At 36.0% G+C, this 18,158-nt stretch overlaps 1 protein-coding gene across 1 annotated transcript in view; it reads right to left on the bottom strand.

The window, feature by feature from the left end:
- The window catches only part of PAPOLA (poly(A) polymerase alpha), a 41,090-nt gene that overhangs the window by 4,485 nt on the left and 18,447 nt on the right, over positions 1 to 18,158 (bottom strand). The window contains exons 11-19 of the mRNA XM_032233882.1: positions 17,632 to 17,752; positions 16,505 to 16,589; positions 12,721 to 12,774; positions 10,659 to 10,778; positions 9,290 to 9,399; positions 5,627 to 5,748; positions 3,714 to 3,856; positions 2,684 to 2,784; positions 1,518 to 1,738 (exon numbers count right to left, since the gene is read on the bottom strand). Of these exons, the coding sequence (XP_032089773.1) occupies positions 1,518 to 1,738; positions 2,684 to 2,784; positions 3,714 to 3,856; positions 5,627 to 5,748; positions 9,290 to 9,399; positions 10,659 to 10,778; positions 12,721 to 12,774; positions 16,505 to 16,589; positions 17,632 to 17,752 (1,077 nt within the window). The remainder of the gene's footprint in view (positions 1 to 1,517; positions 1,739 to 2,683; positions 2,785 to 3,713; positions 3,857 to 5,626; positions 5,749 to 9,289; positions 9,400 to 10,658; positions 10,779 to 12,720; positions 12,775 to 16,504; positions 16,590 to 17,631; positions 17,753 to 18,158) is intronic.

Raw genomic sequence — 18,158 nt, 5'->3', positions numbered from 1 at the left:
TTCAAAATTTAATTGCAACTAAGTTATATCTGTTAAGAGCACAAGAATCTATAAAACTTGGGCATAACAAATATGAACAAAAAGAAACTAGCCATAATGACTGTTCATCCGCATTCCATTGCAGATATCATGGTTTTGCTTGCTCACATAATTGCATAAATAGCTAATCAACTGTATAAAATTTATTTCAGGAATAGCTATATCGAGTTATGACTCATTCCTCTACAAAGCACTGGTCTACTTTACAGCAATGGTACTTAGATTTATATATCACTTCATAGTGTTTTATAGCACTCTCTGAGCAGTTTACAGAGTCAGCATATTGCCTCCACCAGTCTGTGTCCTCATTTTACTGACCGGAAAGGTGAGACAATCCTGAGCCCTTCAGGATCAAACTCCAAGCTGTCGGCAGAGATAGCTTGAAAAACTCAATTTTGTGTTTGCATGATGCTTTTATGTAACAGGGTTTTCTGAATATTTTTGTGTTATTTTGAGAAAATATATTTTGAGTAAATGTTGCGGTGTGTGTGTGTGTGTGTGTGTGTGTATGTAGGTCTTGCGCCCCCTATTGAGAAGGGGCGTCAAAGAAATTGCCTCTGTTATGAAGTTCAATAAGGAGGAAAACTCTGAAGAAGCCAATTCCCCATCTAAATCAGGCCTTGGGGTTCACCCCTGAGGAAAGAGCATCTTTGGATGGTCTCCTCCTGCTGCTCTTTACTCCCAATGGCCCTGCCTCTATGTACTATCTCTCATTATAGAAATACAGAAATTATGACTATCGTATAGTATAAGACACACCTTTTTCCCTCAAAAGAGGCTGAAAATCTGGGTGCGTCTTATACACCCGAAACCCCGCCCCTTCACCAAAGTGGCCGTGCAAAGCTTGTCGAAGGCTTTCAGAGTGCTCCTGGGGGCTGGGGAGGGCAGAAACAAGTGAAAAACAACCCATTTTTTGCTCAATTTTCCCCCCAGCCCCCATGAGCACTCTATAAGCCTCTCAAATGCTATGCATGCCTTTGGGGGGGGACCAGCCCCATTTTCGTAAAAAATGGGCCATTTCTGGGAGGTTTGCAGAGTGCAAAAACTTTTTTTTAATTTGCCTCTTCAAAACTTTGGTGTATCTTATACTCCGGTGCATCTTATACTCTGAAAAATACGGTAGTTATTAATAGTTCTTTAAAAACTTTAATGTACCTTTAAATGCTTTCTGAAAGTATGTTATGCGCGATTAACTGTTTTAAATTCTTCATAATGTAAACATGCACTAAGGCAAGTCAAACTCGCGTCGTCACGGCGGCATATCATGACTTTTTTCCCCCTTCGCTAAACTGGGCAAAGGTGGCACCAGCACAAATTTGACACCCCTGCCCTAAAATATTAATGTTCCATTTAATATTTCTTTAACTTTTATTCATCACTCTCTCCCCCTCAGGAATGGGCATTTTTTTAATGATCAAGACCTGAGGGAATTAAAATGAAAAAAATGTTCTGCTGCACCAACAAGGAAATAGAAATACCTCATCAGTCTTTATTTTTTTAGGAGATTCTTCTTTATGGGGAGATGATGTCCTCTTCACACCTGCTACAGGGCTAGTTACTTTAGTTGCAGTGTTTCCTGAAGGTCTCTGTGGTTGGTTGACAACACGGGTTGAAGAAACTACTCTAGGGATGGTAGGCTTTGGTGGTGGAGAGATGGCTGGCTGTGTGGCAGTTTGAGGAATGCTTTCACTTGAAGTACCTATCGAAATATAATTTAATGTTTACAATCCAATTTTTAGTTTATTATTTCAAGGGCAAAAAACAAATTTGAATTCTTTTCTTCAAGCAAACCATATTCTTCACCAAGTGAGGTTACATTTTATGACTCATTTAATTGTAGTAAATTAAGCAAAATATATGATTTGTTCTTATTTGACATAATTTATTCTGCAGGGTTTACTATCAAAAACTGCATATCCTGTCTAGAGAATTAATTAACATATAGGGGAACTGCAAGCACCAAATCTATGATGTTACCCAAGAGTGGCTTTGGTTTTTTGTTCTAGATTAAAAAATTTGGAACACACATATCAGCACTACAATGCTGAACAAGACTTTAAAAAATGACAAAATAATAACTATATGCTAAGGCAGCTATGCTTTATAGTCCACATATTGTGTATTCTGTATATAAATGTAGACGGTAGAAAGCCTATATTAAGGCTGAAAAAAGGGAGGCATTTGCAAAGCATATTCTGAATAAATTGAACTGAGTTGGGAAAACATCAACATGTTCCTGAATGAGCATACTGTATGTGAACTGAGTACAAGTGAGAAAGGGATATGGCCATACATAGATGTCCCTCCTCTAGTGTCCTCTTATATGCAAGTTCTATTTAGAATGAATCATGCAAAGAAAGACTAGTTTGTACTCCCTCATCCCTATTTCAGGTTTTGGCTTATATGTTTTCATTCAAAGCCTGAGCATAGCTAAAGTCGGTAACATCAAGCAACAAGCAAATAAATTAACTAAAGAAAACTTTGTCATTTCTATTTTGCTGCTTAATCAGTTATTTTAATGATTTAAAGTTGCAAATGATAGGTTAATTCTACACTGCAAATAAGTTGCTGTTGAAAATCTAAACCCGAGAAATGGGTTTTCATAATCTAGGAACAAATTTGAAGATTCACGTGCGTTTCTTACCCCCTGAGCTTTCACTGGAATTTATTTGTGGCACAGTGACTTCAGAAGCTTGTGTGTTGGTCACAGATGCTGCTGTCACAGCTGGAGAAGGACTGCTTCTGCTAAAATATTTTTTAAAAAGAGAGCATGAATTACAGGAAGGCATTACTACCAAGGCATCTTTCCCCTCTCCTCCACCTAAAGCTCTTGAAGTTTACTTTGTCTCAGAAAGACTAAGATGGAACCAGTGAAGTAGAACACATGACTGATCACTGCAGTAACTCAGGTGGATTACTAGTTTTCATGTCTAAATTAACAGAATTATGCTTGATTTGGTAGGCCCATGTGTCACTATAGCTTCATAACCTGAACTGGTTACCAGTGAACTTCTGAATGCAATTCAAAGTGCAGGAAATTACCTTTAAAGCCCTTCATGGCCTAGTCCCATGATGGCAAACCTATGGCACGCATGCCAGAGGTGGCACACAGAGCCTTCTCTGCTAGCATGTGTGCCCTCACCCGAGGTCAGATCTCCGTGGCGTTTCTTTCGTAAGCTTCTGTTTCCCTGCAAATGATGAAACAGAAGCTCCCGAAAGAAAAAGATCTTACCTCTTGCCATGCTGCCAGTGTTGGGATGCCTCACCGCCCCCCCCCCCCCGCCAGCTGGTCTTCAGGTCTCTCCTGCACATGCGCTCTTGTCCTTTCAGTTTAGGCACATGTGCGTGTGCAGTTTGGGCACTCGGTGTCTAAAGGGTTCGCCATCACTGGCATAGTGTATGATATATATTTCTGCCCATCTATTAAATAATATTATTTATCATGATATGTATAATAGTATGGTAGGGGTACAGTATAATACAACACAATACAATCATTGTAAAGATCCAAGTGTGAAGGAAGAAATAAGATTACTTGCAAATTTATAGTGTTTAAAATCTGAAACAAACGATATATTATATAACATTAAAAGATTATCTGTGTAAATATTATAGTATTAATGATAGATACCAATAATGCTCTGAATATTAAGGTAAGTACTGGAGACAAATACCCCTGAGAGCTTCCAGAACTGTTCAAAGGACTTGTCTTCATAGCACTGGTAGGAGAAGGCACGGAAGTGCTGTTATCACTATCCATAGACAAGTCTAGGCTACTGTCATTCAGCGCCGTCAACCTGACTCCTTCTGTTGAATGCTGCAACCAAGAAGACAATCAGAGAAGCAATTCAGAAGAAGTAAAAGAGACATTGTAAAATAAAAATTAAGCTCTATCATTTTATGGGCCTGCCAAACTATTAACATTTTATAGTTTATTCAGGGACACTAATAATTCCCATTCTTTCTGGACTTTTTAGACTACAGTACATATATGCACTACAAATATATTGCTTTCAAAATAAGCATACTAAATATATACTGACTGTTTTCTTACAATTATGTTATGAGGTATATAAGTGTTATAGAAAATCCTAAGCTTCTACAAGCTTTGCTTTTTGCAATCTAAACATTGCTAATGCTATATCCCTGTTATTATTTGTACTTAGCCAGTCAGAAATTAGGAACACATAGAGTACCAATTTCAGAAAATAAAAATAACATGATCAATTTTTTCTGTGCAGCTATGGACCTTATATACAGCTAGTCCTCAAATTACAACTGCAATTGGGACTGGGCTTGGTAAATGATGTAGTCGTGAAGAACAATTTCACAGAACTGCAATGCTTAATGATGGCAATTGAGGCAGTCCCATTAGCAGATGTGTCATTAAGCAGGAAGTGCAGGGAGTTGCCAGTAAGGAGAGTGGGTGTAGGCTGTGTGTGTATTGAGGGAGGATGGTGCTATGGTGTAAAGCCAGAAACACCATGGAAAGAGGGCATGTGCGGGGGGTGTGTGTGTCATGTGAGCACAGGAAGGCTGGGGAAAGAAGACATGGACTGCATGCATGCAAATGCAGTGAGGTCAGAAAAAGAAGGAATGAAATATATGGGAGAACAGGGAGTTATGAGTATGGGGGGAGAGAGGATGGGGTGCATGCAAATGCAGGATGCCAGGGAAAGGCATAAGGTATGTATGACCACAAGAGGCTGGAGAAATAGGGCATGAAGTGAAGCAAGCAAGCATAGGGAGGCTAGGGAAAGAAGGTTCAGGGTGCATGCAAGCAAAGAGAGGCCAGGAAAAGAGGGGGCAAATGGGAGGAATAAGGACATGATACGTGCAACCCAACAAAGACGGTTGGGCAAAGAGTCTTACCTGAACCACTTGTAACCATCCCTGACAGCTTCCCCATTGATTTTACTTGTGGGAAACTGGTTGAGAAGATTGCAAATGGTGGTCACTTAACTCTGGGACAATGCAATCTGTCATATGTATGAGCTGGTTGTTAAGTGCCCACATTTTGTTGATGGCAATGGCCAGAAGTTCAACGACCAGTCATAAATCCCTTTGTTCAGCAGCATCATAACTTTGATCACTGAATGAATGGTCATAACTTGAGGACTACCTGTACCTTTTTTCTTTCTCTCTTCTCCTCCATTACCTGCCTCTTGCTTTAGTAAGAAAGGGTGCAAAACCAAGGTGATGCTTTATACAAAACAAGATCGTAACAACTAATTCTCCATAATTTTGATAGTTTTAATACCGCAACATCTTTAATGAACTTTAAACTATTGTCTATTGCCTTGAGTACAATTGTTTAACATTACTCCTATTAACCAATGCAAAGTATTTAAAATGTCAGTAATTACATCTGAACAAATATCATCCTAAACTAAAAGTTAAAGTTAAACCAGGAAACCAGTAGGTGGGATAAATGTAAATAGGATTAATTTCTTATGCATGCGTAAGAATACTTTTGGGGAGAAGCAGTACCTACATGAAATAAATAATAACAAAAACAACAGAGCACTAAAACACACACACACACACACACATTTTATCACAATATCAGTTAACATTCAAATGTTACCTTTTTCTTTTTCTGAAGGACATGACTAGGTAGTAATTGATGAAGTTGTTTTTTCCTAACATGCATTGCAGCAATTTTCATATCCATTTCAAACATCTTGCTGTTTATTGCTTGCCTATAAACTATGTAATCAGAATAAAATAAAGACCATTTATATTTCAGAAAGCTAAAATTCCCCTGAAATAAATTTCATTCCGCACACATACTGATTCAAGCAGGAAAATCATAATCCTCAGAAAATACAATATCATTGTTATTCCCAGTATCATTATCCTCCCTCTGTTGAGGTATGTATATTTTATGATATTTATTTTTTAATCTGATTTTTTTTTGGTTTCCTGTTTCTATATTTGTTGTTCAATTGTTATATATCAACCAGTGTTGCACATTGTGAGATGGCTAGCTAATACAAATTTGACTCTTAGATAATAGATAACAGATCATACTACTGTTATAACTAAACCTGAAATTTAATCCAGTTTACCTATCCACAAAACAAAACGATTCCTTCTCTCTGTGGAACAAACCAGAATACAGTAGAACCTTTTCACATAAAAGAACAAATGGTTCAAACATTATTTCTCTACCTTCCAATATGTATAGGCTTCAAATAGAGTTGCCACACCTCTAAAAAAAGCCATTCAGAGAAATAATGGAGAGGAATGCAAGATGACTAAAAGCTACCATCTCTCCTTTTTGCAGCACTCATGGATTTAGATAACTCTGGACATACATGAAAGGAGACAATTTTTCAAAAAAACCTACACAATATTTCTTTTTATGTAACTTGGGAGAGTTATATCTATTATTTACACAAAAGGAAGATAGTATTGAGTTTAAACAGTAGATTAAAAATAAGAAGTATAGACAAAACCCTTTCCAGAGGATAGAGCTCAGTTTGAAAAATCTACCAATTCGAATCCTAAAGATTTTTTCCCTTTCATTCAATAAATTTGTACATGACACAAGTATATGTGTATCCTTTTATGTATGTGTATATATACCTGTCAGGAGCCACATTCCAAAGATATGCCAGAACTCAAAAATTATAATTAATTGAATTAATATCTAAAAATTAATTGTTTTAAAATAAATGTTACTTATTTAGAAAATAACTTGCATTTACATAAATTAAAATCATCTTCCACGTTATCATTATTCCCATTCCTAGCAGAAAACAGAAAATCCGGATAGAAATATGGCAAGATGGAAAATTGCATTGGGGGAATAAGATGAAGGGGGAATAGGGAATCTAAAGCAAGATGAGAGAAAAGGCAACTGGACAAACAAGGAAAGAAAAGTTGGACTGTGTAGTTATTACCTACAGAGCTAGATTCACCAGGCAAAATGCTTAAATCATTAAGCATAATTCAATGTTTCATTTAAATGGTTTTCTTGAAGAGAAAAGAAATCAAGGCCCCGTGGCACTTCTTGAGTAACAAATTTTAGTAAAAGACACAGCACTACAATATCGGGTGTTCAGAGTTGCTAAAGTGATATAGGATTTATTTGGGAGGATGGAGGGGAAGGCTGGTTGGTTATACAGATACAGTTTATATGCTAGTCAGATTGCAATTACACAATCAACAGCTGTAATGTTTAATAATCCACTGTGTCTGACTGAGACCTTCTGATTTTGCCTGAAATCTTTTGATGCCTGTGAGTTCATATATTTGACTTCTGAGATGCAGGTGATAATCAGTGGTATTCTGTTGTTCTGTTTCTGTTTCTATTGTTCTGTTTGTATTTTAATAGATATTCCCTGTTCCCTGGAACTTGATCTGGCTCTATAGATATCCTCATTTAATGGTTCAGCAACCATCCGCGCAGCCCTCAAGATCTGGCTCTCCCAGCAGGCCTGGGGATAGGCTTCCAATTCACCCGCCCGAGTGTTTGATTGTTGAATGAAAGTTGTGTTTTACTATCTTTTCTTTGTTCACATATTGTTTTGTTTTTGACCTTGCACACCCCCCCCCCTGTGGTTGTAAGCCGCCCTGAGTCCCCTCAGGGAAAAGGGCGGCATATAAATCCCAATAAACCTATAAACCTATAAACCATTCAAACTTGCAATGGCACTAACAAGAAGTATGATGTCCTTGAAGTTCTTGCCAGTGTAAGAACCTTCCCTGCCAGCTTTCCGCAAACAATATGGAAGCCAGCAGGAAGTCAGAAGTTGCAACCATATGAGATCCTCATTTTATGACCTGTGTGATCCTTGTTTAACAATACAGGTAGCCCTAAACTTACAACAGTTCATTTAAAGACACTGAAAAAGGGACTTATTGCCATTTTTCACACTTATGACCATTGCAGCATCCCCACGATCACATAATTTACCATATTTTTTGGACTACAAGATGCACCTAGCTTTTGGCTTGGGGGGCGGGGGGAGAGAGAGAATCTGCCTGCCTTCCAGCAATTTGCCTCCTTGCAGCAAACAGCACAGTCAGCTTCAGCACAGCCTGATTTAGCACAAGCAGCTGATTGGTGGTTGTGTCTTCCTCCCGAAACACTGCCTATCAGCTGCCCCAGGCTGCCGGGATTGCTGCCCCCACCCATCGGTGCTGCCGCCATCTATCGCTGTCTCTGAGTGCCCCATTTTTGGCCTCCGCCTGGAATAAGCCAAAAACAGGCTGCGCAGACATCAAAAACGGGGCACGCGGAAGTAGCAATAGGTGGCAGCGGCGATAGGCAGTGGTGATCCCCACAGCCTGGAACAACTGATCGGTGATATTCCGGGAGACAGATCCAACTGCCTATCAGCTGCTCATGCTAAATCAGGCTGTGCTGAAGCTTACCAGGCTGATTGCTTGAAGGAGGCAAATTGCTGGGAGGCAGAGGCCGAAGACTGGGGGTGGGCGGAGCTTCTGCAACATTTGGTCTATAAGATGCAGACATTTCCACCCACTTGGGGGGGGGGGAGTGTATCTTGTAGTCTAAAAAATGTGGTACATTTGGATGCTTGACAACTAATATTTATGATAGTTGCAGTATCTCGGGCTCATATGATCATTTTTAGTGAACTCCTGACAAGCAGTCAATGGGGAAGACAAATTCACTTAACAACTGTGTTACTAATTTAACAACTGCAAAAATTCACTTTACAAATTTGCAAGAAAAGTCGTAAAATGGGGCAAGACTCACTATACAAATTTCTCACTTAGCAACATAAATTCTGGGCTTAATTGCCAGAACCACTATCGCTATGCAGCATGATCATGTGACACTGAACTGCATTGCTTAGCAACAGAAATTCCAATTCCAATTGTTAACTGAGAACTACATTTATTGATTTGATTGTTTATCTTGTAGCTCAGCCTCCTGAATGCTTGATTTAATTTCAATTGCACATGTATGTAAAATGGGTCTGAACAAATGTGATGGTACTTTAGAGCCTTGCTGAAGACGAAAGAGTTGGTGGTGCACTGGCAGCGTTGAAATATATGCAGCAGGGCAATCTGTAAATTTTCTGGATAATAGGGCATTTATAATATTTATATTTAAAACTTGGGGAGGGGCCAAATTAAAAATATGAAGGCTAATACTTTGCTGTCGCCAGTAGCACGAAAGTATATTTCTATAATCCAAAGAAAAAAACAGTTGCCAAACTAATATAGCTTGGGGAACAGTTGGAAGAGAACAATTTCAGTCAGACAAACTTACCAGTATCAGTAAAAGACTGAATGTCAAATGTAAGATCAACACTCAGATTTTCAGAATTCTCTGTTTTCTTAAACACTAATCCAATCACCCACATTGTACGAAACTCTTCCCTGTGGAAAAATGATAATTAAAGTCACAAGGGACAATAGAAAGAATCCTAAAATATAACTTTTGGTAAATATTTCCAACATCAGCCATTTCTGTAAAATGTTATAAAATATTTAACAGAGCTAAGACAGTTCAGTGATTTTAGAATTATATAAAGATCTTGGAATTCTCAGAAACTATTGCTCAGTTGCAATAGGGCAAAACAGCCAGATACCTGTTGCTAAAACAGGATAAATAAAGTTGTGTTTAGCCTGATTTCAATCACTTCATGATAGGCACAGAAAAATTATGGATTTTCATTATTAAGTTCCCAACAAATTAAATAAACATTAGCTCATATTAATTTCAACCTTAACTATGTGAGGAAAGCAAACCAAATCTAGTTTTCTCCCATGCCTAGCCCATCTATCAAGTCTTTTTCAATTCCCCTGAAAAGTAAGTTATAGCCTATCAGAAATGCATTTTTGCCAACATAGACCTACTTCACCCAAGTGCATCTCTGAATTAGGACTGCACTCTTCCTGTTCAACATTTAATATTAAATGCAACACATTTTGGGTTATAAAAAATACCAAACAACTACTTCAACTTTGTCCCTTCATCAAGTAAGGACACATAAGCTGTTTAAGTTTGAGAGCCTATTCCATGGTCTATTGCAGGTTTAGTAACTGGGAACTGAGAACTGTTTTCCTGCTTTAAAACATTAATATTTTCTAACAATGTAAAGGATAACAAATAGATAAATCTTTCTAAAACAACTATTTAAATAATGTTGGATGGGATAAATGTAATAATAAATGTTATCATTTACCATAATCCCACCAAAATTTGTTTTGTTTACTTTTGTTTACATTTTAGCCATTGAACAAGAGTTTGCACCCAGAAGTGCAGTTCTCTGCATAGAAGACTATGCAAAAGCCTTCTGGGGGTAAATTCAAAAATATATGTCCATTTGTGGAATAAAGAAGATGCTAGAACATTTTTTGCAATTACACCTCCGGATCCGCCTTCAGCTTTTGTGGTACAATAACGGTACTTTAAATCTTAACTGCATCTGCATATATTATCCCAATTTTAATCTTTTTCTGTCAATTTTTCTACTGTCCTACATTTCCTATGGAGAACAACAAACTGATTTTCGTCCAAGGCATGACCTAAATTAAACTGTCAACCTTTTGACAAAGTTAATAGGAAAAATTGCTTTTTTTTTCTTTTTAATAACATTTCTTCCAGTAGTTTTATTAAGTTTTAAGTGCCTTACTTGTCGGGATTTTCTTTGGGTGCTGGGAATGACTGAGGATTTACATGAGCCAGTGTAATGAATTCATTCTTCTCCAAGCTTCCAACCAAGATACGGATTTTTGACTCTACTAAGCCAACCCTAAAAGATAACAGGCAATATTGAATAATACAAGTAGTAAGTCAACTGGAATAAGTTAAAAGTATAACTGCTTGTGAATGAAATCTCAGGGAATATTTCTGCCAATAACAATATTCCCCTTCATCCACTATTTCTCAGGAGGATTGCTTAACCTTCCACAAATGCATAGGTGGCAAGACAGAGAAGATAAGCAAAAATAGTCTTCTTCATAAGAGAATCCAGTGAATAAAAAAGCTATCCGTAAACGTTTATCTATTTCATCAATTCATAATTTTTAGAAAATGCTGATTTAGGTTTATGGCATCTAATTTTCCAGGCTAATCTCCCCACCATCAGTTAAAGATTTATTCCATCACGAGCAAGGTAAAGATTCTAGTTTTCCTCCACTAGAGCCTCTTGCTGAATATCTTAATTCTACATGGGAAAAATCTGTTATTTACAGAACCTAGCTATTTCAGAAATTTTTGGAGATTAATAATATGGTAATCTTTGTGGCTAGGGATGTGGTTCTCAGTGTGTTAATGCCATAGTTAGGAAGTTGGCTATTTGGAATTTAAAATTTTATTTATTTATATCCCACCTTTATTATGTTTACAAATAACTCAAGGTGATGAACATATCCAACCTACTTTCCACATCCTACTTTCCCCACAATAACAACCCTGTGAGGTGAGTTGGGTTGAGAACTACTTGCCTAAGGTCAGCTAGTTAGCTTTCATGGTCAAGATAGGAATTGAACTCACAGTCTCTTGATTTCTAGCCTGATGCCTTAGCCACTGGACCAAATTTTATTTTGAATCTTTTCATTTTATTTTTCTACCATTTGTAAGGTGGTTATATCCTTTTTAGAAAGTAGCATTTAGATTTTAAGAAGTAAATGAATACAATAATCAAAGAAGAAAAGTTATGCATACTTATGGAGCAATGATTGTTTTCTGTGAATTTGCCTCAATATGATTGTGACATGTAGTCAGGTTGGTAGTCAAACATATTGATTATTTGCTTAAGAAGCTATCAAATTCTGAATGAGGCATTATGTGGTAACGCTACTTTTCTAAAGTTGATTTAGAGCCCTATCAAATAGAGAAAAGAATAAGTTGATTAGAATAAGTTGATTAGAATAAGTTGTGTGAAGCCTGGCATTCAGACAAATCAGCCATCAAGAGACACGTAGAGATAAACCACCTTTATACACCACTCATAGACAGTAAAAAAGCTAAGAAGGAAACAGAAAAATCGAAACACATTTTCTCAGCAGCCAAAACCCAGATAAACAGGGATAAATACCAGGCAAACTCCAATCAAGCAGAAAACAATAGCTTACTCCCAATCAAAGAATTACCAAGCAGTAAGCCACACCCCCACCAATACTGGCAGGGCAAGCTTTATTAGCACTAATGATGTTACCTAGTCAAGTAATGAAACATCTACTAGTAAACAAGTTCAGAGAGCATTAAGATTCCAGAAAAAAGAGCATTGTGCTCTGATTTTACATGGATTTTTCATTTTTCTTTTTAGTTGTATTTTCTGTTGTAAGTTTTAACTGAGCAAATTTGCAATGATGGCAGCCTGAATAAAGTGGGGTAAGGATTTAAAATGAATATAATCACACTTGTTGTACTAAGTTTTATTAACTCCGATCACTGAAAACAGAAGTAAAGGTAATTATCAAATGATCCCCAGAATGATTTACCCAGTTTTGCATAACACATTTTTAGAATATGTGCTTATCAGCCAAACAATAAAGAACTTTGTTGTTTCTGAGTTTCACCTTTATTGATTATTCGCTCCCCAATAGGAGGAAAAGTCACAGATGTGGGTTACCGTGTTACATATAACATAGTCATTTGCAGTGTTCTGCTTAGACCAAATTATCTGGCCATAATCACAGAAGGATCACATTCAAATGCTAAAAGATGACAATATAGAGAATTTGACTCACCATTCTAATCGTTGTTTTTCTGTTGGTGCACTTGCTAGAAGTACAATATAATGCCTTTGAAAATAAAAATAATAATAATATACTAACTTTCTTTTGAAAAGTTGATTTGTATCCTATTTTTCCACATTTATTGTATCTTCATATATTAACGTCTCCAGTTAACTCAGTATTTGCTATAACTATTTTAACCTTAAAAATCTGCCCAGATATTATAGTGGTTGATTTTATCAGTCTAAGCAATATCAACAAAATCAAAACAGAGTCCTACAAGTTGAAATAAAATGAGATTCAAATTATGTATTTAAAAACTTTACTAGAACAAAGAAATCTATCTTTAGTTGAAAAGGATTATTAGTATTCTAGTAGTCCATTATTCTGAAACTGACTTCTAAAACAGAGACAACCTCCCTCATCAATGCTGATAGTATGGAATATATTCAAGGTAATTCTGAAATATTTTATATTTATGAGTCAGCAAACCATTTGCACTTCTACAAAAAACTCCGCTAAATATAATGGCCTCAATCCAGAACTCATTATGTGCTTTGATGAGTATGCAGAACTGCTTCAGAAAACAAAAACAGTAATTGTGCCAAGACAAGTTCACAGCATTATCTGTCTCTATGTGAATTAGTTTGTGGGCATCTTTTGGCCTATCTATTGGAAGTTCTGTGATAAATGTTATTGTTTTAACATACTGTAAATTAACCATTTCTTGATGTGAATATCTACAGTGGGTGAGTGCACAGACATATAAAAGTAAAGGTTTCCCTGTCCAGTTGTGTCTGACTCTAGAGCGTGGTGCTCATCTCTGTTTCTTGAGCAAGGGAGCCAGTGATGTCCTAAGACATTTTCCATGGTCATGTGGCCAGTATGGCTATATGCCAAAGGGTACAGCACACAGAAATTTGTTTAGGATCACTACAGCTACAAAATAAAAATTGCAAATCACAGCATTTCTGACTTCCAGAACAGACTTAAAAAATTGTAGTGAGTGATATAAGGAATGAACAACGTAGAATGGTATAATCTGCTACCTACCCGTCATCTCCAAACTCTGTTCTTTATTATTACTTTGCTAGGCAAAATAAAACTAGAGGCATCATTTGTTCTTGATGGCCTGCAAATATTACAATGCACTTTCCCAGCAAAAAGTACACAGTAAATTCATTCATAAAGTTAGTCCAAGATAATCCTACTTTATAGATGTTTAGCTTTGTTTTACAATTCTTATAAATTTTAGGTTATAGTCTTTGATTTGTTAATAATAGTAAACTGAGCATCCAAGCTATTTCAAATGAAATGAGAATTCTTTTTAATAATTAAATGTATCCTGAGCTTGTGCTTTTTTCAGCATTTTCTTAGCATGCAATAATTTGTATCTGAGGGATAGATGCTATTTTCTGATGGAGTTTTGCTTTAATTAAGTACTTTGTTATGAAGTATAATTAAGTTCTGAATTTACTGTGGCAAAATATAGAAAACAAAATATTGGATCATTATTACATCACTGTTAAAAATTAATCAATCTGTGCTTATAAAACTTGCACCTATCAATATTTAGAATTGGATCTTTTAATGTAGTATCCTCTAGTTACCGTTGCAGTTACTGTTAAAACACGTTGTACAGTAAATTTCATCTGCAGAATGTACCTTGACTAAAATAATGTGTGGTTTCAATAAGAAGTTTCCCCTTGTAACTATATAAGCATTTTAGATCTGGGAAATCAACCTTTATCAAAACATCCTTGGGAACCTACAACATATGTCTTTTACTCAAACCCAGTTTTACGCAGAGATTTTCAGAAAAGATAGTATGCTTGATTATTCAGGTAAGTCAATTGAAGATTTTTTCCCCTCCAAAGTAAAATTATTATTCATTCATTATTTTGGAAGTAGGGGGAGGGATGTGCTTAAAGGAAGTCTCTGAATTGGCAACAGAGCACTGTTAAGAAGCAAACCAATATATAAAATTCTGTGCAATATACAAAATTTTGTAGAATTCCATGAAATATTTTTTTTCTTTTTTACATCTTATATTTAATTTATATCTTGTTCATTAAATGTCTATAATAGATCCTACGACAACCAATGATATGTTCATAAAAATATTGTTTTTACAAATGTCCATATTATGTTTTTGCAAAGTAGAATAATTAGAACTCACTTATCTTTCACTAACAAAAAAGTTAAGCAAATTTGTGCAATATTTTTCACACTAAAAACATGGCAATGAATTACAAAATATATGTGTGAAGTGAGATTTTTATGTTATTGCAACATATTGAAGGATTAAATGATAAAAGCTCACTAAGAAAAATGTTGAACATCCCTTACATTATGGCAATTGGAAACATTTTCTGTATTAAGCAAAAAAAATTCAAGAATAGGGGGGATGGGGTAACCTCAAACAGAAGTTTAAAAGTAATATTAGAATGTATTACTTCACAGAAAGAGTAGTGGAAGCTTGGAACCAACTGCCAGTGGAGGTAGTGGGTCAATCATCAATAACTGGGTTTAAACATGCTTAGGATAACTACATGTCCATCATCCGACAAAATTTTAAAAAATAAAATAAAAATTAATAACACATAAAAATAATTATTAAAAGTAATTAATTAAAAAGAAAACAAAAAACAAATAAGTTCAAATGGCACACTCAATGGACTACTAGGTCTTTTTCTGCCACCACTTTTGTGTCTCAATGAAATCATTAAATGTACCATGTTTCCCTGAAAATAAGACAGGGTCTTATTTTCTTTTGACCCCCCTGAAATAAGTGCTTGGCCTTACTTTCGGGGAGGTCTTATTATTTTTGAGGTGCAGGAGGCGGCGAGCATGGTAACCTCAAGGCTGCTGCTGTGTTGCAATATTTTCAGGGAGGGCTTATTTTGGGGGGAGGGCTTATTTTAGTGCTTGTGATCAAAAGCCCAATTGGGCTTATTATCGAGGGAGGTCTTATTTTCAGGGAAACAGGGTAGAAGAGAAAATAATTGTATTTATTCCTATACAGAGGAATAACCAGCCCAATTTTCTTTAATATTCTACAATTTATAATGCAAGAATTAGAATAAAAAAAAACTCAGACACATTATAATGGTGGCCAGTTTTCTTTTAATAGTGGGATGGATTGCATTAAAGTATAGGTACCAAGCTCAGACAAAAACAATAGTAAACTACTGCTGGGAGTGGACACGTGTAATTGTAATAGAGGGTACATAAAAATACAGACATTTTAAAATATTTGTAATATATATTTTAAAAAATAAGGTATATCTTTTCTACAAAAATAGCTATAGCACTTAGATTTATATTCTGCTCCATAGAGGTTTATAGCACTCTGAGTAGTTTACAATGTTGCCTCCAACTATCTGGGCCCAGGATTGAACTCAGACTGTGGGTAGAGTTAGCTTGCAATACTGCATTCTAATCACTGTGCCATCAGGGCATCTGACTATTCAATTAATCCAACTATTTCCCATTATGCTACTTCAATCTCTAATAACCTATTTGCAAAGCCCCAAAAATCCCAAGAAAAGATTATAGAGGTGATTTGCTAATTATTAGAGCTCACATATATATTTCATACTCACTTGAAATAATACAATCAATTCCTATTTGTCCTAGAATAAATTTAATTTAATCAACAGTGTGTAATCTATTCAGCATTTGTCCATTACAGCAATGCCAGTCAATTTACCAGTTGAAATCATAGCACTAAGCATAAGAATGTTAAGCAATTAATATACTTAGAAAGCAATCTTTCATACCATAAAATACATACTTGTATTTTTGAAAGAAGTTTGGAGCTTCAAAAAGTTTGGACCACTCTGCCTTACTCAGCAAAATTTCATCTGTGATAGCAAGACCTGAATTACAAAAACACATATTCAGCCTTTTACACATTTTATTTGTTTGAACATAAATTTGCAAATTACAAGGGCTAAGACTAATATTACAATTAAATATCTTCATTAGGACTTTTTTGGTTTAATTATTTAAACTTATCAACAAAGTATCAGATTTCTGTACTAACAAGCATATACTCTATTCAGTTTGCTGTATAAGATTTCAACAAAAACTTATTTGCTTTGTCACTCAAGCTCTTGAAAATCAGAAAATCTAGGGATCAAATTTGGTGCTAGTATGCTTTCATATCATTAAGCTGTAGGAGTTATATATGTTCAGGTGTTTAGAAACCAAATTGTACTTTGGCTAAAATAATTAACTGAAAGATTTGCTGCCAGTTGAAAGTTTACTCTTCTTAGGATATATGTTGTGGTATATAATTATTACAGTGGTATATGTGAAAACATACCACCTGTAGGTAGGAGCTCCTGGAATATTATAGAAAGCAAGAACTGGATAAAATACCATACTCAATTACTTTCCATTTGGGAAATGTTCTTCCTAAGTTTTAGTATTTGGGAAATCCATAAAAACTCACTACTGTTCATCAAGTGTTTGGCTCTATTATCCATTTAGAGCAAGGGCGTCAAACTCAAGGCCAGGGGATGTATCCAGCCCATGGGGGCTTAGATCTGGCCTGCAAGGCCGCTCTGGAAACAGCAGACTGGCCTCCAGTGCCTTTACCAACAAAAACAGACCTTGGAGGACCACATACAGCCCTCCCGAACTCAGTTTTTGCTGACAGAGGATTGCAGGAGGTTGTTGCAGCCAAAAACAGAGCTTGAGAGCCTGTTTTTACTGGCAGAGTGCTCAGGCCACCAGAAGCGCCCCTGACACAAGTGACATCAAGATGGCCACACCCAATTTAATCATGCCCCCCCTGCCCCCCCGAGGTCAAACACAGCCCTGATGCTGCCCTCAATTAAATCGAGTTTGATACCCCTGATTTAGAGCATATATGATATTTAAAACTTTCAGGAATAGATCTTCAGAATTGCTTACCTTGCTTAAATTCTTCAACCATGACCATACGTGTAGAAACAGACACATTGTAGGTAGAGTTCTGCTGGGGATATGCTGGTGTAATTATAGGCATAAGATGGTACCTATCACTGGGATTTACCTATACATAACAACAGCCAATCAGTTTTCTTCAATCACATTCAAGTAAAAAATTTTGGATCTGTCCATTGAAAAAAACTTCAAAATGATTATTCTGGTAAGAACTAGTAACTGTGAATCATATTAAATAGTTATACAATTTCAAACATAAAAAATGGCCAACAAAATGTATTTTGCTTTTAGCAATTGAAAAAAAAACCCTGCTATATTATTATGATCATAAAACTGAATCACTACTTCAATAATACAGAGGAATGTTGAATTACCTGGTATTAATCCAGGCAGTACAATATTGATGAACCTGGTGGCACATTACTACTTGGATCTGCTTTGTCATTTGTGGTCCAAATTTTATTGTAGTATAAATTAAGAAAAAGGCCAATTTTTTTAAAAAAAAACACAAACAA

The sequence above is a fragment of the Thamnophis elegans genome, chromosome 1 (genome assembly GCF_009769535.1).
Source record: "Thamnophis elegans isolate rThaEle1 chromosome 1, rThaEle1.pri, whole genome shotgun sequence".
Lineage (NCBI taxonomy): Eukaryota > Metazoa > Chordata > Lepidosauria > Squamata > Colubridae > Thamnophis > Thamnophis elegans.
This window is presented reverse-complemented; position numbering and strand designations above follow the sequence as displayed.